The sequence below is a fragment of the Entamoeba dispar genome, genomic scaffold (genome assembly GCF_000209125.1).
Source record: "Entamoeba dispar SAW760 scf_1105229463703 genomic scaffold, whole genome shotgun sequence".
NCBI lineage: Eukaryota > Evosea > Mastigamoebida > Endamoebidae > Entamoeba > Entamoeba dispar.
In genome coordinates this window covers 106861-127522 of record NW_001855825.1, presented here as the reverse complement: position 1 = coordinate 127522, position 20662 = coordinate 106861, and the positions used below count along the sequence as shown (strand labels likewise).

Here is a 20662-nt window from a genome sequence, read left to right as displayed (position 1 = left end):
GTGATCCTGAAGGAGACTTAGATCATTTTGATGTTGGTCAATCTCCATCTTCTGTTGTTGAAGGTACTGAATTAAATACAGCTGAAGCACTTGAGTTAAGAACAATGGGAATCAGATTGAGATTTAGTTATTGTGAAACTTATAAATTAAACTATCAATTTAATGAAACCATTCCAAGAGAATTCATTGTTGATCCAGTTGATGAAAGAGTTAATATTTATCAATTTAGTGATAACAAATTAAATGAATTCTCTCAAGAGGCACAAAGAATTATTAATAAATATAAAGAAGAATGTAATAATAAAAATGATAGATTAGTATTACTTTCTCAAGAATGTGATAGTACATCTACTATTGAACATGGTCATGGTGGATTTAAATGTGGAAATGATAACAAATGGACTAAAGAGTGTGTTATTAGTTACTGTGATGAAGGTTATAAATTTGATAGAACCAATCAAAAGTGTATTATTGATGTTTGTTATCCACCAGATAATAGTCAATCATCTACTAGTGATTCAAGTGATAAAATTAAAGATGATAATATTATAATTTTTATTGTTGTTGGTTCAATTATTGGGATCTGTGTTATCGTTACATTGATAGTTTTAGTGATAGGACTTATATTTTGTGTGAAAAAGAAACACCATAAATCATCATACAACACATTACCAGAAAATAACTAAATGAAATCTTTAAATCATATTATGTTTTCACTTCTTTTTAAAATTCAAAAAAAAAAATTAAATTAAAAAACTCAAACCTCAAAAGAACTATTAAAAGTATTTCTAATGGATTACAATAGAATGATGGGTATTCCTTATGAATTCACTACGTCAGGTCCAGGTAGAAAGAATATAAATGGACTACATAATTCAAGAAATGGACTAAATCAAGGTTTAGGAATTCCTGGACAGAAAGAAGAAGAAATAAAATTTGACACAAGTGGTTTTGCAGAAACAAATGGAGACGATTTCATACCAGATATTGAAATTTAAATTCACATTTTTATTTTCTACTTACTCATTTAATTTTATTTTTTTTCTTTAATAAAACTATAAATTTTTATTAAAGTTTTTACATGAACAACACCATTGGAAGTCAATTAAAAATAATAGAGATAATTCATTTATTACAATGGCCATATTGGAGTTCTATAAAATGTCTTGAAATGAAAAATAAAATTGAAAAAAAGAATTTGTTACAATTTATAGAAGAACGAGATAAAGTAATATGTTTGTGTATCATATTATTGGTCATCAATTGTTAATAACATTCTCAACACTATAGTACTTTTATTCTTAGAAAAAAAGAGTGATGAAATTAATGTTGATGAAACACATCAATCAATTATAAAAGACTTTCTCCTTGAATTAATTAAAAAAGATATTATTAAAGAAAAAGAATATTTTCATTTTATGAACTTCTTATCGTATTATGAAATAGCAGTGTTAAGGTTATGCAACTTTGATTTATTTACAAGGGAAGTTGATGATGATTATCAAGAGATTATTGATTGGTTAAAAGAGAATAAAATTACTATCATAGACTCAAAAGATTCACACCAAAATATTCAGAAAGATTATATTGAAACAAATGAACTTCAAAACACACTATCTTCATTATTTCTTTTTGACTTAAACCAATACCCTATGAAAATAATTATTTTAACTACTGTTTATTATCTTATTCAATACCGTGATACACAACAACAAGTCAAAAAAAGAATAGATAAAGATATTAAAGAAAATAAATATCGTTGGGATGATATTGAACAACTCCTTCAATTCGTTAAATGTGGAAAGGAATTAATGTCAAAGAAAAATGAGATTATTACTCAATACGTCTCTTCTTTTAAGAGGATTATTAAATATGTGGTTTTCACTGCCTCAGATGAAAAGTGCCTTAATGAGTTAATTGCTCATTACTCTCATCAACAATTTGATATTTTAGAATTTACTATTTACCAAATAGAGAAAAATGATAAGATTTATCAATTTTGGAAAATAAAAGAGTCCTACCAAATGATTGACTGCTCTTTGATTTTAAAAACTGATGTTGATAGTATCATATTCTTAACAAAAAATAACAATAAATTTTTAAAAGAATACTGTTATTTATGTAACGGATTTAATTATATTCATTCAGTCTTTGTATTATCTGCTTCTTCCCTTCCTCAAGAACTTAAAGATGAACTTCAATTATCAATTTTAAATAACTTTCCTACAGATGATTCATTTTTGAACTTTACTTTACAAAAAGATCTTCACATATATTTCAAAGAAATTAATTATTCGGTCTCTACTTCATTGATTGATACAGTTTGCATCTAAGTTATTATTAGTTTTTCTTTTGTTTTTTTTTGAATCAAGTTTCTTTATGAGAAAATTAGTTCTATATATTCATAGAAAAAGAAATTATAAATAATGTTAATTATTAACTAGCTAACTAGCTAATAAAAAACAAAGGTCTCAATGATTATGTAAATAGTAAAGTTAATAAATTAATAAAAGATATAATAATATTAAGTAGTCATGAATAAATAAAATAAAAAAGATGATAAATACAAAAAGAAACTTAACAAAATTAAATTAATATATATAATGGTATATATGAATGTCGAAATAAACAAGAAAAGTATCGAAAAGTTAATAACAAAATGAATTAATCAAATACTCGAAATAAAGAATACTCTAGTATTAGAAGAATTGTAGAATCAAATGATAACAATATGAAAAAAAGTTAAAATATAAATTCATTTATACAATTTAAAATAAAAAATATTTAAAATCTATTCATTCAAATTCAATAATTATATTTTCTTTTTATACTTTTAAAGTTGTATCAATACTCAAGTTTAATATGGTTAGACAGGAGCCTAAATATCTTATTAATTATTCTAAACTTAAATCAATAACTATTAAAAATTCACCAAACTCAAATTAATAGATTAATGATTTCCTAAAATTATATGTATTTCTAATGCCTTATTAAATTAATAACAATACAAAATGAAATAATTGATATTAGTACCACTATACAAGTTTATTAACTTATAATTTATTTAAAATAACTATAATTCAATATAATATCAAGAAATAAACATATACAAATAAACAAGATTTTTTAAGTAATAAATGACTGATAAGTAATAAAAAAGTATGTTACTACTATTTATCTAAATTTAATTCCTTCATACAAGAAAAAAACTAAAATCAAAAAGAATAATCTTAGCCAATCTAATTTATTGATACTCTTTATAAAGTAATAATTCAGAATTAACAAAGAAAATTTATTAATTAATTTAAACAAAGATGGAACAAATGATTAATAAAAAAACAAAGAATTAAAAAATAAACACTTTTATTAATGAATGAAAAAAGACTAACTTCATTATTAAATAAAAACAATAATAATCCATTTTTATTTGATTTCCATAATTTTAAGACTATAATAATATAAAAAAATAAGTTCCTTCTTTCATTAATATTTATAAATAATTTTTAAAATACTAATTTTAGTATCTTTTTTTATTTTTAATACAACAATCCAACTTATTCAACATTTAACTGTTAGAAGATTATAAAAGAATAAGTTAATAATTTATTAAATTTTTTTTTTAGAAATCTTTGTTGACTATTTATAAGTAAACTTCTTGATTTATGTCTCTTTGTATTTCTTAAAACAAAGAACCATTTAAAAAATAGAGTTGAAGGGTAAAAGTATTGGAATTTGTTAACCCAAAAAAAGAAGAGCAAGGACTCATTAGCCCTATCTTTTGCAATTGTCGGATTGGTAATAACTATGAAATTAAGTATATAAGGAAATAAAATAAACTAAAATGCTGAAAAAGAACCATTACGATTATTTACAAAAATTCTCCTTTATAAAAAGAAAAAAAGAGAACTACTTTGTAATAAATAACATTTCATGAGCGTTGCTTATCTCGATTCTTCTGATACAAACTCTTTTTCTGTACCAATTGAAATACCCAAAGCCAAACACCAAATTTCTATTGATTCAACCTCCTCATCATATGCGGAAGATGATGTGATAATAATTGATGATTATATACAAAATTCAAATAATTATCCTCAACGTCCAACAAACCCTTTGCCATTTGAAAAAGAGTCAACTTTACCAGAAGAAGATAATTTTAATTCACCTACTGGAGTTTCAATTTCTGAAACCAATAATCTTTATTGGCTGTAAATATCATTTTATTCATCAAAAATAATTTTATTCGAACTTTTATTGCCAAAAAAAAGTGGCTTGTTAATCAATTGAAATAAGTTTTTTATTGAATTGTTGTAATTTTAAAAAAAATCCAATTAATTGATGTTATAAGAAAGCAGAATTAAGGAATGCAACAAATGCATCCCCACCATTATTATCTAAAGTAATCAAGTTTTGTTGAATCAATTTTAAGAATGAACGACGTACTCTATTAATTTCAGCAACTGAAACTTTTCTTGGAAGAACAACTCGAGTACTACTTTGTGGTACAACAATAGGATCACCTCCAACGAATGTTGGTGAATTAACAACTTTCATTACTACTCCAATAATGTCTTGGGTTACAGCATCAATTTGAGTTACAGTAGTACTACTTTCAACGGTATCCTGTTTTACACTAAAATTAATTCTTCCAGTAAATTTATTAAAAAGAATTTCACAAATTTGTTTGCATGGTAGTTCTTCTCCAGGTTGAATATTAAATAACGGTTGGTCCCATTTATGAGACGGTAATGGTACTTCATATCGTTCTATTAATTCTACAACCATTTCATCTGAGTATTTTTCTTCTCTTTGAGAATTCCATTCAATACATTTTTCTTGTGGAGCAGTAACAGAAATAGTAACGCTAGTTGATGCAATTGATTTACAATGGCATTTTAATTCATACCTAAATGATTTATTATAATTTAATGAATCTAGTATTACAATAGTCTCTCGATTTAAAAAACGTAATACCTGTCCTTTTAAAGCAGTTCTCATTCTATCTTCAGTTTGCATTGCTAAAACCAGTTAGCATTATTCTTATTACTTAATACAAACAAACTTTTGTATGCTTCTTGTCGTAAAATTCCAAGAGTTTCTTCGTTAATTAACTCAACTGGAGTTTCTGGATAATTTTCATTAATGTATTTAACAAGTTGATTTGCAAAAGTGGTTTTACCACTACAAGGATATCCACTTATTAACACAAATGGCATAGATTTAATTATATTTTAAAGTTCAGTTAGTAGGTTTTAACAAAAGAAAAATAACAAAAAAGTGGTTATTATTAATTCATTATCCCTCAACTTTGAAATTTTTGTAATAGAAATGAAGAATATTATTTAAATCAAAAACTCTTTTATAGAATCTGATTATAAATATAAACATACTGAAGATTTAGAATATTCATTACTCTTTCAAACTATTAAAGTAATAAAAGAGAAATTAAAATGAACACCCATTTATTCTTAGCATCTCTGAATGTCTCGCTACAATATTATAGTGAGAAAGGTATATGCTTAAATTTACTGATTAACTAGTTTACGTAGATGAGTTTAAATATTTTAGGTTAAATAACCTATATTTATTTAATTTCTAAATTACAAATTTAATTATCATAATTTTACTATAAATAAGTTATATTTCTTTTATTTTCTAAATTATTATTTTTTTGTTATTAAAAACAGAATATATTTTTATTTTTGGATTATTAAAAGTTTGTAGATTAAATAGAATCTATACAACTTCTATTTGTTTTGATAATTCATGCTAGAGAATGTGTCAATAGAATAATAAAGAAAAAATAAACTATTTTTATTCTTTACAATATTTATCAAAATATTGGGTTTATATATTCTTTTTTTTTAATTCACCTATTATGATAAAACAATATATTTTGTTTGTGATAGATATTTTTAAGTTACAAAAATAAACTAATCTTTCAAAATCTCATCTTAGCAATTTTATATTAAATTATAAAGGGATTAATTAAGAAATAAAACTTATTTTTATCTAATTAACATCTATTTATTTTGATATGAACAAATAAGAATTAATAGAAGGAATAAAAAAGGCACAGACATTAAAGTTTTGTTTGTTTCAGTATTTTTTTTAAATAAAGTTGTTTATAATTTATGACACCTGTTAATCATAAAACTTTTTACAATTTCCTAGAGTTTGTATTAAATAAAAAGAAGCAAATAAATAAATAACGAAAAATAGAACTTATTTATTTTTATTTTTCATTCTTCTTTTTTATTATATTTTTCTTTTCAATATCTTTATTTTAAAAATGATATTCATTTTCTTGTAAAATACCTGAATATTGTTTTAACAAGTTGTAATTATTACTCATTTATATTTGAATGAGTATTGACTAGAATCTAATTATTAGTTTTTTATTTTCTTCTTTGGGAATAATGACATAAATTATCTTTTTGAATTTATTTGTCAATGAAAAGGATTTACTTAATTTTAAATAAACTTAAACAAATACAATTAAAAATTTAAACTTCTATGGAATTGGAAACAAATTAATTAAATCATCTATAATTTTTTAAGAAGAAGTTCTACATAAATGAATGAGTGTTATTATTAAAATAAAATTTATTTTAATAACATAAAATAACATAATCAATTTGATTGTTTTCTATAATCAGCCAATTCTGTACGATTCATTGCTCCTTTACCAATATCATGTCTAGCAAATATATAATCTTTTAGTGTTAGTTTAATCAACATTCTTTTCTTTTCCATTTCTAATTCTTCAAGCATCTTAATATCGTCTTCAACCCTTTTTTGATTATCATCTAAAAATGCCATTTCTGTTTTAGATAAAGCTTCTCCTCTTTCTCTTTTATTAATTAACTCTTTATATCTTTTAACTCTATTCATTTTAACAGGATCAAATGATGGTGCTCGTTGTTGAATAACTTGTTTCTTTTTCTTGGACAGTCTTGCATCAATACGATCATAAAAGTTTTGCATGTGGTCAGTTTCTTCTTCTTCATCAGGTTTTTTAGCATCATCTACTTCTCTTTTTCTGACTTTCTGTTCAATGTTCAAATTATTTCGTAATTTTTCTCCAATATCCATTCCTCCTATTTCAATGTCAAATTCACATCGCTCAGCATCAGTTCTACACTCAGCTGCTTCTCCAACTTTTTCTACACATTCAAGCATTCTCATGTATGTGGCTTGTGATATAATTTCTAATACCCCTTCCTCAATTTCCATTTTTTGGTTTCGTTTAGCCAAAAACTGTTGCATTCTTCGTTTTAATTCACTAAGAGTTAAGAAATTTTTATGTTCTAATCTTTCTACAATTAGTTTATATTCTTCTTTCATTGGAACTATCTTAAGTTCTGGAACAGGTGGTGCAGAAACAAATTGTTGTGATTGAGTTATACTTGTTGTGATTGGTGGTGGTTGAATAGGACGTGGTGCAGGAGTAGATATTGTTGCCATACTCCTTTGTTGATATTGGTGTTGCATTGCAACCCTCTGGGCATTTACTTGAGTTGAGTGTATGATAGGTTGTTTGCCTTGCATTCCTTGCATTCGTTGTTGTTGAATTTGTTGTGGTATTGCAACTCTTTGAATATTCATTTGAGGGTTGTGCATGATAGGTTGTTTACCTTGCATTCCTTGCATTCGTTGTTGCTGTTGAACTTGTTGTTGAAGTAATCTCTTCTGTTGTATTAATTCAAATCGATGTGATTGTTGTAATGTAAGAGGTCCTTGTAATATTTCATTAAAATTAGGAGGAATTGATTGTGGATATCCAGAATTTTGGAAAGTTAATTTTGATGGGATTTGGTTCATAGTTGGTTTTCCTTGAGGTATGCCTGGATGTTTTCCGGCTGTTTGAGAGTGGAAATATTGTGTGTTAGGTATTCTTCTTTGTGTAGGATGCATTGGATAGAATGTTTGTTGTTGGTGAATAGGAGATTTTGGTTTTGTGCTATTTGATCGTTTTGGTTCTGTTGTTTGTGGAATTCTGAATCTAGGTATATTTTTTATTGGAATTGACATGAAAAATGATTCAATAAATTTTTGAGTTCTAAATCCCAAAATTTATTTATCTCTTTTCTCTAAAATGTGATATATAACTAAAAATGTTATTTCTTTCTTCATAAAATCAAAAATAAAAAGAAACTTTACAAGATAAAGATAATTCAAGAAGTGATGATTAATCTAAGCCCTAACGATATGAGTTCTCAAAGCAACGAGTATGAATAATTAAGTGAATGACATTTAATAAATTTTTTTTAAAAACTAAAGAAAAGAACTTTGAAATCAATAATGTTGGACTCATTTGTTGCTGAGGCACTTACTTCTTTATTAGGACAATACATTGAATTAAATCCTGATGCATTAAAATTAAGTATAGCAAAAGGAGAGGTTACTCTTAATAATTTATCGTTAAGACGTGATGCATTTAATAGATTAAATTTACCAATTAATATTACTACTGGAAATCTTCAACAACTTCACGTTAAGTTACTTAGTCTATTTGATTTAAAAGTTCAAATAGATATTGATAATGTTATTGCATTATGTATTCCTCAAAAAGAATTTACTTATGACCAAAAAGAAGCCATTGAAAAAGAGTTAAAAAGAAAATTAGAACGTATTGAAGAATTTGAATCATTTACTAAACTTACTGATGGAAAACCTGGAACTAAAGTTAGATTAATAAGAAAGTTATTAGAAGGACTTATTGTTTCAGTTACTAATGTTCATATTAAATATAAAGATAATGATGATTATATTGGAGTTAAAATAAATGAAATTACTTTTACAAATGCAAAAGAACAACCAAATGGAATTACTAGAAAAGAAGCAGTAATTGTAACTGCATCTCTTTATGCTGGAAAAGGAAACTTAGAATTTAATGATCCAATACCAAAGAAAAGTATTATCACCACTATTTCAGAATTAACTATTATTATTGATTTTATTCAAAAACATTATAAACAAATTCGTGCTTATATCAAAGCACCAATATTTAAAGGGGTATTAACCCAAATGCAATATCAAGAATTTTTAAGTGTTATTGGTAGATTATCTGAGTATGCCCAAGCAATTAAATTCCTTGGAATAAGACCACAAAAAAGGGTATTAGGAAATGAAAAGGCATGGTGGAAATTTGCTGTAGAGGCTATTAAAAAGAAAAGAATGAATGAGGAAAATAAAGGAATAAGAGAAGATCTTATTAAGTCAATTGAAGAAAAATATATAGAAGTTTATATAAAATGGAGAAATGATAATAAAACTAAAGACCTTGAAGAAGTTAAAAGAATGGATGATAAATTAAGAGAAGAAGAAGTTATTTATTTAAGAAAAAAAGCATTGAAAAAAGTAGCTACTAGTTTTACTGGAGGATGGAAAAAGAAAATGATGGGAATGAAAAAAGAAGAAATAGACGCTCTTTGTCAAATGCTCGATAGTAATGAAACTAAAATTGATGATAAAGAAGAAGTCTTACACATAGAAGCTGAATTAGAATTTGGAGAAATTAGTTTAAATAATAATGATCAAAGTCGAACAATTTTAAGTGTTATTGCATCTAGAATTGATTTTAAATGTATTGTCTATGGAAAAGGATTTCATGTTGGTATTACCTGTGATTATGCTTCAATTAATGAAAAGATTTCTGCTCATCCAGACGTTTTAAAGAAAAGTGTCGAAGAATTGCCATTAGTTAAATGTACAATTGATCGTCCAATAAGTGGTCCAGATGCTATTATTAATGTACGTGTTGCAGGAACAGAGTTATGTATTAATAAAATATTATTAATGAATCTCTATCAATTTTTTATGTTACCTGAACAAATTAGTCTTTCACAAGTTAAATATTTTCTAGAGCAACAACTTACTAAATTTTATCAAATAACAACTCACAGACTGGGTGATTTTGTAACGGATCATCAAACAACAATTCAATTAGACGTTGAAGTTGTTGCACCAACAATCACATTACCACTATTTTTTAATGACAAAGAATCACCTTTTATTAAAATGAAGTTAGGACAAATACATATTGTTACTATAGAAAATCCTATTGGACAAAAGTTTATTTATATTCTTAATGATGTTTCATGTGCGTCATATCCTTCTTTTAAGAATAATAGTTGTACTGACGAAGATGCTAATTATATTATACAAAAAATTAGTGGAAATGGAGAAGTTTTAGTTGGTGAACCAAATAGACCATTTATTGATATCATTGCATCATTTAAACCATTTGTCTCAAAAATAAGTAAAGCAAAAATTGATCTTATAAAGGAATATATTAAAGAGTATACAGATGGGTGGGATGAAATAATTGTTCCTAAACAATATGAACAAGAACTGTCATTAGATGATGTTGAATTTTTAAAACAACAAAGAGGAATGGTTAAGGCATTATTAAAGAGGGTTGCCACTGAGTCAATTCATATTAAAGCAAATTTAGAGAGATTTGAAGTTGGAATTGCACAAATTGGTGATAGTTCAGAAAAGAAAATGGTAACTAAATTAGTTGTTGAAAAAGTTGGATTTGATGTAGGAATTAAGGCAAATGGATTTGATTGTAAAGCAGAAATTGGTAGTATTGAATTAGAAGATCATGTTAATAGGAAACCACAAATTCCATTTATTTTTAGTAGTAAACTAGAAAATTGTAGTCAATGTTATTTAGCTAATATTCATGTTGGATGGGGACAAGAGTTAATTAGTGTTCAAGGAGTAATTCAAATTGGAAGAATGAGAGTAGCTATTCAACCAAAAGTTATTAGTGAACTAATTAAATACGGAATGAGTTTATTATTTTCATATCAATTAGATAATAGAAGTATAGAAGATAAAAGAAAAACAATAAGAAAAGGTTTATTAACATTAAAAGAACCTATAGTTATTGAGGATGAAATAAATACAAAGAATGGTGTTATAAAGAAAAGTGAATCTATTAAAGAGAAGAGTTCAATTCAAAGTTCAAGAAATAATATTTTAAATGAACTTAAAAGGAAAATTGAAGTAGAGTTGAAAGTTAGTGTTGAAGAATGTGGATTGTGTTTAATTGAAGATAGTGATGATATGGTTTGTAATATGAAAGTACTAGGTATTGAAACTGGACTTCAATGGAAAGGATCACCAACAATTGATCTATCGATACGTCAAGCATGTATTTTTGAATATGATGTTGTTAGTAATAAAGAACAACCAGTATTAATTTATCAAGGAAAAGAATTACTTACTATGAGATATGATCAAACAAGAATGAAACTTTCAACAAAAAACCTAATTATTCACAATATCTTTATGAAACTAAATATGGTTCAGTGCTTTATTTGTCCATCATTTATTACAAGATCATTAAAAATTATTGGAAGTGATTCAATAATTAAATCCATTGATCTAGAACAAATCCATAAACAAATAGTAAGAGGATTTATATCTTTTTCTAACAATTTTAAAACTATAGTAAAAAGTATTGCAATTAAATCAAGAGGTGGATTAAATAATGTTACTTTGTTTAATCCAAAAATTGAATTAAATTCTCCACATATTCGTTTATTTAAAGATTATTCTAGTGGAAATTATTCAGTAAATGCATCAGCTGGAATTATTATTATTAGTTCATTAATCAATGTGATTGAAGATAAAATTAATCAAGAAATTGAATTAAAAATAGATAAATGTAATGTTACTACAACTCAAAAAGGTGAGGTTATTCCAATTATAAGTAATTTATCTATTAATTGTAATGAAAAAACAAGTATGGAAATAGAAGAAGAAGTTAAAAGAAATACAAAAGTAGAATGTATCGTTAATCAATTACTCCAAGTTAATATTAAAGCAAAACAAGTGAAATTTCTTATTGATTATTTCTTTGCGGTGAAAGAGAAATTAGATATCGAAACTCTTATGAAACTTTTTGACCATATTAAAACAACAAGAGCAAGAAGAGAAATTAAAAGTGAAGAATATACACAAAATCTAGATAGAAGTACTAGAAAGGAGAAAGAATATAATTTTTTAATGGACATTAACGTTTCTTCTATTCAAGTAATGTTTGGAGATATTAATAATGTTGCATTGGCTAGTATTAATGGAATTAAAACTAATATAAAAATTACTAAAGACCTTTACTTAGAAGGAGAGATTGAAGTAAAAGATATTATAATTGAAGATGCCAGACCAGTTGCAGAAGGTAGATTCCATAGGCTATTAGGTAAACTTAAAGAAACACCATTTTTATCAACATCAATTGATATGTATATTCCAACACTACAAATATTTTGTCAAAGTAATATCGATAGTTTATCAGTTGTAATTATTCCATCATTAATCGGTGACTTAGCATTAATTGGAATTGATTTAACACCACAAATAACAACAGTGCATGAAAAAAAACAATTTGTTAAGAAAAAGAAACCGGTTAGAATGAGTGTATTAGATATTATTGAAATTATTGTAAACAATGGAACGAGTAAAGAAATTGAACTTAAAGCAAGTGAAAATTTTTCAAAAACATTGGATGGAAATGAAATATTCCAACAACTTAAAAAGAAGTTAAACATTTCAGAACATCAAATTGAATATTTATGTGATGAATTACTTAGACAGTCAATACTTATTGGTAAATATCCTTTTGATATACACCATAACTATAAATTATCAACTTTAGATATTACAAAAGATTCAACCATCTTTCTCTCTTCATTTGAAGAGATTCACCCTAAAGAAATAGTTGAAGAAAGTGATTTAAATTGGTTTATTTTCTCCATTATTGTAAGTGATATAAGTTTTATTTTTGTTATGGATGATGAAAATATTAATACTCCATATCTATTAATGCAAGCAAATGGTGCTGGACAAGTTACTATTAAAAAGAATAATAAAAGTAATTTCCTTTTTACAATTAATAAAGCTGAATGGAAAAGTTGTCAAGCAAAGAATGGAGAATTAACGTATCAAGGTGTTATTTTAAATGAAGGATTTGATTTAAGTTTCCATGGAGAAATTCTATTATCTGAGAAATTAATTGAAGCATCAACTCAGTGCATTTTCCAACCAGGAAAATTTATCTTTTCATTTGATGATCTTAAGATGTTACTAGGATGTGGAAAGACTTTAAAGAAAATTTTTGAATGTATTATGAAAAAATTAAAAGACCGACCTCAGACAAAGAAAATAGTGACATTAGCCACTTTATTGAATAACCCTCCGTCATTAAGAATTAAAGGAAAAGATATTTATATTAAAAGTACATTTGGAATTAGTAACTTTGATTTAATTCTTAACCATCCAGTAATATTATCTCCACTATATAAAATTACTATAGTTAAAGCAGAAACAAAGTTATATTCTTATAATGATGATATTATCATTAATATTGCACCATTAATATCATTTGATTTCTTTAATGAAAAGTTTGGTGAATATGAAAAAGTCTTTGACCATATTCAGGCTGATGTTATTATTAGAGCTGTATGTGATATTGTTCATGGAGAGCCACGATTGTGTTTATCAGTAAATACTGGCTTTGGAAATGTTTTCGATATCTCAGTAACAAAAGAGGTTCTTGATAGTTTCTTTGATGTTTATAAAGAAATTGACCAATTTAACCAAAATGCTCTTGGTGTTGGAGAATATAAACCAGTTAGAATTATTAATCAAATGACTACTACGTCATCAAAGTTATATGCAAAAATAAATGGAACATCAGATGTGGAATTATTATCAAACACTACAGTAGAATTACCACTAGAAGCAAAAAGAAAACACATTAAAGAATTTACATTAAGAATAAGAAATGAAGATATTAAAATTCCATTAACTACAACTATTACACAACTTCATGTATTACAAAATAAAGTCTATTTCTTCAGTAAAATGATATATGATACAGATGGATCTCAGTTAGTATATCTTATGACATGTAAAACTGTTAAAAACTCATTAGACATTCCACTTGAGATTAGGCTCAATAAAGGAAATTTAAGTAAAGTATTAATTCTTGAAAAAGGAGAGGTTAAACCAATTCCACAAGAATTTATAAAAGAAAGTATCACTCTTGTTATTGAAAAACAATCTGTTGTGATTAATAGTGATGAGTTAAAAGAAACTACATTAATTCCATTAGATACAAAGAAAACAATGTTTATTCAAGTTGAGAAAGTGACTACTGACTATGAATATAAAGATGCTGAAATTAATGATTTCCAAATTGATATTCGATATGCATTCAGTATAACGAATTTATTACCACGAACAATTTATATTGGAAATAAAGAAGAAACATATAACATTGGTTCTTGTCAAACAAAGAAACTATTCAAAAATTTAGGTAAAAAGATTCAATTTGATGGAGAAGGGTCAACTATATCTATTAACACAAGAGATATTAATTATTCAGATATTGATTTCTATCAATTAAAGAATGGTACAACAATACGTGCTCGATGGAACAAAGGAGATTGTGTTATTGATAGTGAATTCTTAGTTTATAATAAAACAGATGAAAATATTTTTGCTTGTGTTGGAAGTAATAAGATATTATTACAACCTTTAGGAAATGGAGAAGTATTAACATTAAATAAATGTAATTTAAAATTAATTATGTGCGAAGGAATATCTGAGTCACTTCAGTCAGAATCAATTACATCAGGTGATCTTTGTATTAATGGAAAGAAGAAAACAAATTATATTCATTTGGAGTTATCAAGTAATTCACAATTTCAAGGAATTAAAATTATTACTATCACTTATGCATATCATATAATTAATACTACAGGACGTCCACTCTTTATTCAATGTTCAAATCAAACTAGTACAATAACCGAATCACAACAAAATCAAATTGAGATATTACCATTGATACTACCTCCAACTAAAAGTAGTGATATTGTCCCTTCATTTACACTTGCTTGTAATAAAGAAGGTCCTTATTCTGAATTATTTACCTGTATATCTGGAAGTAGTTGTGGTGTTTCTTTAATTCAATCATCTGACTTTAATAACCGAGTTAATTTGTTTATTTCAGTTAGAAATTATGGAGTTGGTCAGTGTGTTGTTATTGAAAATGAAACAACATTAAAATGTAAGAATAAAATAGTTAATGACACTGATGTACCTATTCAATATTTGTGGAGTAAAACAGATAACTCAGGTTTATCTACTTCTGTTGACCCTCATTCAGAAGCAACAATAAATATTCATAACATTATTGATATTGACCATATTGTTATTTGTGCACCATTCTTAAAAGATAAATATGTTAGTTATTCACTAAAAAAATTAAAGTTTTATGGACCAATTATCAGTGGTAAAACCTTATTCTTTGCATATACCTTCATTATAAATGGTATAACAACACTAACATTTACTTGTGATCAACTAAAAGTTATGAGAGAATGCCCATTATTTATTTTATCAAACAATTCAGATCTTAGTAGTACTGGGGCTTTTGAAGTACCAATTATTAATTTCTCATTTAAAGCACCAACTATTGGAATTGATATTATTGATCAACGACGGATTGAATTGTGTTATGCGAGATTAATTAATTTAACAGCAAATGTTCGTATTAACGCAAAATATTCTGAAGTAGTATGTGATGTTCAAGATGTTCAGATTGATTGTGATGAGGTTAATACCCAAGAAGAAGTATTCTTATCTATTCAAAAGACATCATTACCAGCAATTCATTTCTCAACTCAAATCATTCAAAGTGAAACAAGTCAAAACTTTTTCTACTTCCCATTCATTAATGTTTTAGTTCAACCAGTAACAGTAGCAGTAGAAAGTAAGTTTATTTTTGATTTCTATCAGTTCTTCAAATCCTTGCATTTCAAATTAAAAGAAAACCAGAAACAACTTACTCGTGGCATTCCTCCTATGAATAGCAATATTTATACATTCATTCGTTCATTAGTCCTTCAACCAATTGTTCTTTATTTCTCATGCAATTTGCAACCAAGTCATCTTGTACTTATTCCTTATAATGCTTTTACTGCTGTATTACATGCGTTAGGTTCCTCATTATTAAATATTAGAGATTCAACAATCAAATTAAATGCAACTGTTGCAAAGAATGTTAGTGGTGATTTATCTTCATTAAAACAAATATTTGTGGAACATTATTATAAACAAATTATTAATCAAGCAATTCTTCTTGTTGCATACTCTTCATTCTTAGGTAATCCAAGAGGATTATTGAATGATATTTCTACTGGGTGTCATGATTTCTTTTATGAACCTGCACAAGGATTAACTATCTCAGTGAGTTCTTTTGGAAAAGGAATGATAAATGGTGTTTCTTCTTTAGCTCAAAACGCAACCCATGGAGCAGCATCATCAATATCTGGTATAACTGGTTCTGTATCAACATTTGTTGCTTCATTTAGTTTTGATAAAGCTTATATTGAAAAACGTAATTCTGATAAACGGGCTAAAAGTACTGGAGATGGAATTCGTAAAGGATTTGTTGCTTTCTCAAGTGGTGTTTTCCAAGGAATTACAGGAGTAGTATACCAACCAATTAAAGGGGCTATTGATGGAGGAATTACTGGTTTTATTAGTGGAGTTGGTAAAGGATTTGTTGGACTTGTTACTAAACCAATTGTAGGTACAATTGATCTTGTTACAAAGACGGCTGATGGTGTTAGGGCAAGTACTGGTAAAATGCAAATAGAAAGAATTAGAGATATCAGAACAATTAATCCAAAATATTCATTAAAACTATATGATAGAAATGAAGCATTCTTATCAAGAAAAATGAGAGAAGATAATTTAGGAAATATAATTACTTCTTATATCTCAACTGGATCTGTAACGTGGATCCTTGCTGAGAAACGTTTTATTGTTTATTCTCAAGGAAAATTAAATCCATATCATTACTCTCTTATAACTATTACTAAAACACCTGATGGACTATTTATGAAATGCAATCAATTTAATAAAGAATCAAAGTTAACAATTAACACAACATCTGCTGAATGTAAACTATTTTTAGAATTTGCTTCTGACTTAGTTACTTTGAAATAATTTACATTTTATTTTGTTCTCATTCCTTTTATTATCCTTATTAAACTGATAATGAGAATAAAAAAAATATTCTATTTTTTATAATTTATTAATTTACTTCTTTATTTCTTCTTTTTACTTATTATCCATTCTGTTAGTGTACAAAAACTGAGAAAGTGTTAGTCTTATCTGGAAAGATAAGCTCAATTTTTATTTTTATGATAAGGACAGAAGAATAATAAAATACAATACCTCTTTATTATTCCTTAAAACAATAAAATATATTTCATTGAGTCCATCATTACATTATGAATAAAAGAAAGAGTGTATTATGGTTTTATGACATTTTTATCAAAGATTTGAGCTTTAACAAATGCCCATCATTTTTTAGAGTGTTTAAATAAAAGTATAAAGTATTTGTTATTTCTTTAAAAAGGTTTTGTTCGTTGTATTTCTTTTAATACAGTTAAACAACGAACAATACTAGTAAAGAGAAATACTATGGAAATTCCATTTATGGAAAATTATCTTTATATTGGTTTACACATATGGCTAACACAGTTTCATTGCCTCATTATTTAAACACATCTAAAGGAATATACAATCAGGTAATGAAACTCATTGACTAAATAAATAAATCTTCTAATTATAAAAATATTCCAATAATATGTTATATAAAACAAATATAATTATAAAAATAAAAAACTTCATAACTTCAAAACCATTAAATGAAATCATCATTTTATTATTCCCTTCATCCCACTGGGATGTTCTTGGCTAATTGCATTGTTCTTGGAGACACATCAACACAAGAGTTTATTCTTATTGACTGTGGAGGTGATATTTCATCTGCTCTAAATGATGCTGACAAACATGGATTAAAAAAATGCACTGAAATAGTTTGTACCCATGGCCATATTGATCACATAGCTGGACTAGAACAAGCAGTATTAAAAACAAATGCCCCAATTTCTCTTCATTCTCAAGACCTTCAATTATATAACATTGCTCCATTACAGGCAATGCTATTTGGTCTTCAGTTACAACCACTTCCAACTGTAAAAAGAATTTTAGAAGACCAAGACCGTATTTATGTAGGACAGTATGAAGGTGTTGTGTTACATACACCTGGGCATTCTCCTGGTAGTATTTGCATTTATTTTGAAGAGCCAAAAATTTTAGTAACTGGAGATACAATTTATAATGGAAATGTAGGAAGTTCTGTTCTTCCAGGTGGAGATACTGCTAAGTTGAAGCTAAGTGTTTTAAGTGTTTTAAATAACACTAAACCTGAGTCAATTATTTTACCAGGACATGGCATTGCTTCAACGGTTTCAAAAGAAAAACAAACTAGCACAATTTATTATATGTGAATTTATTTTGTTTCTTTTTATTAATTCTGTTATTGTCAGAAATAAAAAACTTTACTAGATGTACTTGTTATGACAACTTCTTTTTAAAAAGAATTGTTGTTCTAAGAAATATACCAAATTTAATTCACTTCTTTTTATAATTTTATAGTTTGAATGTTGTTCTTTGTATTAGTAAGTATGGAAAACATTTTATTAAACTTGTTGTTATTCAAAGAGGTTCAGTGTTGTTTTGATTTAATTAATTTCTTTGGCTCATGAAGATAGCGTTCACTTTAAGTATTTTATATGTTATGATTAGATAATCTAATTTAACTCTTTTGCAACTGTCCTAAGTTTATTTTTATTGGTCATCAAACTTATAAAACTTAAAATAAATCATGCTCTTATTTATTAAGGTCTCGTAGTGGTATAACGTTCATTTAATAAATGAGATTATCATCATTTCTTTGTATTGTTTCATCTATTCAAAAATTTATTTTTCTGTATAACTCTTTATCGTTTTTATTTTAAATTAACCTTTTAATAAGATAAAATAATTAAGAACTGTCTTGTTTTAGCTAGTTTTTGAAGGTTTTTTATTACTAAAACTTACAGACTAACTATCTAGTTGATGTTGTTATCTTCTCAATGAAACTTAGGAGTAAAAATAATCATTCTTTTTAAATTCATTGCATTATGTGTTGATTTGATATAAGTTATATTGTTATTCATTATTTAGCATCATTTGATTAACTGTTACTTTATAAAAAAATGGTTATATGATACAATAATTGTTGAAGAAACTGATAATGGTTTTAATTAGTATTAAAGATAGAAGAAGGTTTCCAAAATATTTGAAAATTCTTTTGGGTAATTTAATTTAGTATGAAGTAATATAACATAATGTAATTTATAGTAATAGTTGTTAAATACAATCAAAAGTTGTTGAGATATGGTATTAACAAGTCATTATGTACCTTTCATGAAATTAAAAAGTTACAACCAATACATTTTTTTTAATTTAAATTTTTCATAGATATTATTAATGAGTTAATTCTGAAAGAGATAAGTGTTTTTGTATCATCAGAATCTTTTTATTAACTTTAGTATCCCTTGTTTATACTATGTTTTTAAAAAACTTATTCAAACACTTATTTATAGAATTAATAGAAAATAAAGATACTTATACTCTAATAATATATACAATATTTTTAATCAAACCAATAAATATACTATATATTGGTTGTAACATCAACACCATTTGAGAATTAATAGATAACAAAGAGTTGTTTGTACAATAAACTGTTCAAACCAACTGTTTCAATGTATTTGTTAAACTATCATTGATTGTTTTATTTGTTGCAGAGTAAAAGAAGAATGAAAATATAAAAATGTTAATCAATGCATTAGTTATTTAGTAATAAAGAATTAAATTTAATATTGAATTTTGTGCATTATTATATCAGTAACTGAATAAACAATTAAACCAAATTAATAACATTTATTAAATAATAATGACTTCTTCCAGTTTAGTTTCAATTACTAACAATAAATAATAAAGTTGATAAAAATATTATTATTTATCAAAGAACATATTAATTGAAAAAAAAAGTAATTGTTTGTTAAGGGATTACTCTTATATTTTCTAAATACTCTAAACAAAACAAAGATAAAAAATTGAGATAATAACTCAATTTGTTCATGAATCATTTTTAATAATGAGTTTTAAATACATCAAAGTGATAAGATAAGTTTCAAGATTAGCTAACCAATTAAAATAACAACTTATTTGAAAAATACGTTAATCTTTTATTACATTTTTATCAAAGAAGTTTTTATTTCTTCAATAGAAAAAAAAATAATCTAAGATAATTAAAACACTTTAAGACCATATATTATCTCTTATTTGAAAATTTTAAACAATACTTGTTGTGAAGGTTATGTTTTGTTGAAGGAATAGTACAAAAATAAGAATTATAATTTTATTATAAATAACTCTCATATATCACTCTATAATTTAATCCACACAAACAAAAAAAGAATTTCATTAGATTGAATATTCAGAAAGTATGTTTAATTGTAGAAGAATAACAAATTTGAAGTCATCATTCAGATGGACAGATCTATAATTATAAACAAATCAAATCAAGAAAAGAAAACAAGAATAAAGAAAGTTTTATCAATTAATGAAATGACAACATTCATTTATTATAAAATTATGGTAATAAAATAGATATTTAAAAATTGTAAATATTCTTATAATAAAATATGTTATATATTACAAATGATAAAAATAT

At 25.5% G+C, this 20662-nt stretch overlaps 6 protein-coding genes across 6 annotated transcripts in view, besides 29 other annotated features; 4 read left to right on the top strand and 2 right to left on the bottom strand.

Annotated features, from left to right (window-relative positions):
* Nucleotides 1-686, top strand: part of EDI_129220 (uncharacterized protein) — a gene marked incomplete at both ends in the record, with an annotated part of 2106 nt that extends 1420 nt beyond the window's left edge. Inside the window, one exon of the mRNA XM_001733498.1 lies at nucleotides 1-686. This exon is cut by the window's left edge and continues 1420 nt beyond it. Within this exon, the coding sequence (XP_001733550.1) occupies nucleotides 1-686 (686 nt within the window).
* Nucleotides 526-560: a sequence feature (AT_rich).
* Nucleotides 687-720: 34 nt separating the features above from the next.
* Nucleotides 721-756: a sequence feature (AT_rich).
* A 269-nt stretch (nucleotides 757-1025) lies between these two features.
* Nucleotides 1026-1073: a sequence feature (AT_rich).
* An 8-nt stretch (nucleotides 1074-1081) lies between these two features.
* EDI_129210 (uncharacterized protein) lies at nucleotides 1082-2333 on the top strand (the record flags this gene model as incomplete). Its single annotated transcript, XM_001741331.1, has 2 exons — nucleotides 1082-1265; nucleotides 1291-2333. The coding sequence occupies 2 exons, from the start codon at nucleotides 1082-1084 to the stop codon at nucleotides 2331-2333; spliced, it is 1227 nt and encodes a 408-aa protein (XP_001741383.1).
* Nucleotides 1372-1420: a sequence feature (AT_rich).
* Nucleotides 2334-2483: 150 nt separating the features above from the next.
* Nucleotides 2484-2675: a microsatellite.
* Nucleotides 2676-2734: 59 nt separating this feature from the next.
* Nucleotides 2735-2838: a sequence feature (AT_rich).
* A 206-nt stretch (nucleotides 2839-3044) lies between these two features.
* Nucleotides 3045-3092: a sequence feature (AT_rich).
* A 195-nt stretch (nucleotides 3093-3287) lies between these two features.
* Nucleotides 3288-3309: a sequence feature (AT_rich).
* An 83-nt stretch (nucleotides 3310-3392) lies between these two features.
* Nucleotides 3393-3470: a sequence feature (AT_rich).
* A 12-nt stretch (nucleotides 3471-3482) lies between these two features.
* Nucleotides 3483-3542: a sequence feature (AT_rich).
* Nucleotides 3543-3579: 37 nt separating this feature from the next.
* Nucleotides 3580-3622: a sequence feature (AT_rich).
* Nucleotides 3623-4341: 719 nt separating this feature from the next.
* On the bottom strand, nucleotides 4342-5216 carry EDI_129200 (uncharacterized protein; the record flags this gene model as incomplete). The annotated part of the gene is made up of 2 exons (XM_001741330.1): nucleotides 4342-5018; nucleotides 5063-5216. The coding sequence occupies 2 exons, from the start codon at nucleotides 5214-5216 to the stop codon at nucleotides 4342-4344; spliced, it is 831 nt and encodes a 276-aa protein (XP_001741382.1).
* Nucleotides 5217-5579: 363 nt separating this feature from the next.
* Nucleotides 5580-5704: a sequence feature (AT_rich).
* An 84-nt stretch (nucleotides 5705-5788) lies between these two features.
* Nucleotides 5789-5870: a sequence feature (AT_rich).
* Nucleotides 5871-5959: 89 nt separating this feature from the next.
* Nucleotides 5960-5980: a sequence feature (AT_rich).
* Nucleotides 5981-6228: 248 nt separating this feature from the next.
* Nucleotides 6229-6288: a microsatellite.
* Nucleotides 6289-6468: 180 nt separating this feature from the next.
* Nucleotides 6469-6511: a sequence feature (AT_rich).
* A 77-nt stretch (nucleotides 6512-6588) lies between these two features.
* Nucleotides 6589-6628: a sequence feature (AT_rich).
* Nucleotides 6629-6633: 5 nt separating this feature from the next.
* EDI_129190 (uncharacterized protein) lies at nucleotides 6634-8034 on the bottom strand (the record flags this gene model as incomplete). Its single annotated transcript, XM_001741329.1, has 1 exon — nucleotides 6634-8034. The coding sequence occupies one exon, from the start codon at nucleotides 8032-8034 to the stop codon at nucleotides 6634-6636; it is 1401 nt and encodes a 466-aa protein (XP_001741381.1).
* A 220-nt stretch (nucleotides 8035-8254) lies between these two features.
* Nucleotides 8255-8277: a sequence feature (AT_rich).
* A 27-nt stretch (nucleotides 8278-8304) lies between these two features.
* Nucleotides 8305-17034, top strand: EDI_129180 (vacuolar protein sorting-associated protein, putative; the record flags this gene model as incomplete). The annotated part of the gene is made up of 1 exon (XM_001741328.1): nucleotides 8305-17034. One exon carries the CDS (start codon nucleotides 8305-8307, stop codon nucleotides 17032-17034), a length of 8730 nt encoding a protein of 2909 aa, XP_001741380.1.
* Nucleotides 9783-9803: a sequence feature (AT_rich).
* Nucleotides 14580-14609: a sequence feature (AT_rich).
* A 56-nt stretch (nucleotides 17035-17090) lies between the features above and the next one.
* Nucleotides 17091-17130: a sequence feature (AT_rich).
* A 509-nt stretch (nucleotides 17131-17639) lies between these two features.
* Nucleotides 17640-17718: a sequence feature (AT_rich).
* Nucleotides 17719-17741: 23 nt separating this feature from the next.
* Nucleotides 17742-18386, top strand: EDI_129170 (beta lactamase domain, putative; the record flags this gene model as incomplete). The annotated part of the gene is made up of 1 exon (XM_001741327.1): nucleotides 17742-18386. The coding sequence occupies one exon, from the start codon at nucleotides 17742-17744 to the stop codon at nucleotides 18384-18386; it is 645 nt and encodes a 214-aa protein (XP_001741379.1).
* Nucleotides 18387-18884: 498 nt separating this feature from the next.
* Nucleotides 18885-18926: a sequence feature (AT_rich).
* Nucleotides 18927-19235: 309 nt separating this feature from the next.
* Nucleotides 19236-19285: a microsatellite.
* Nucleotides 19286-19374: 89 nt separating this feature from the next.
* Nucleotides 19375-19412: a sequence feature (AT_rich).
* A 441-nt stretch (nucleotides 19413-19853) lies between these two features.
* Nucleotides 19854-19881: a sequence feature (AT_rich).
* A 31-nt stretch (nucleotides 19882-19912) lies between these two features.
* Nucleotides 19913-19949: a sequence feature (AT_rich).
* A 379-nt stretch (nucleotides 19950-20328) lies between these two features.
* Nucleotides 20329-20360: a sequence feature (AT_rich).
* A 208-nt stretch (nucleotides 20361-20568) lies between these two features.
* Nucleotides 20569-20662: part of a sequence feature (AT_rich) that runs on past the window's edge.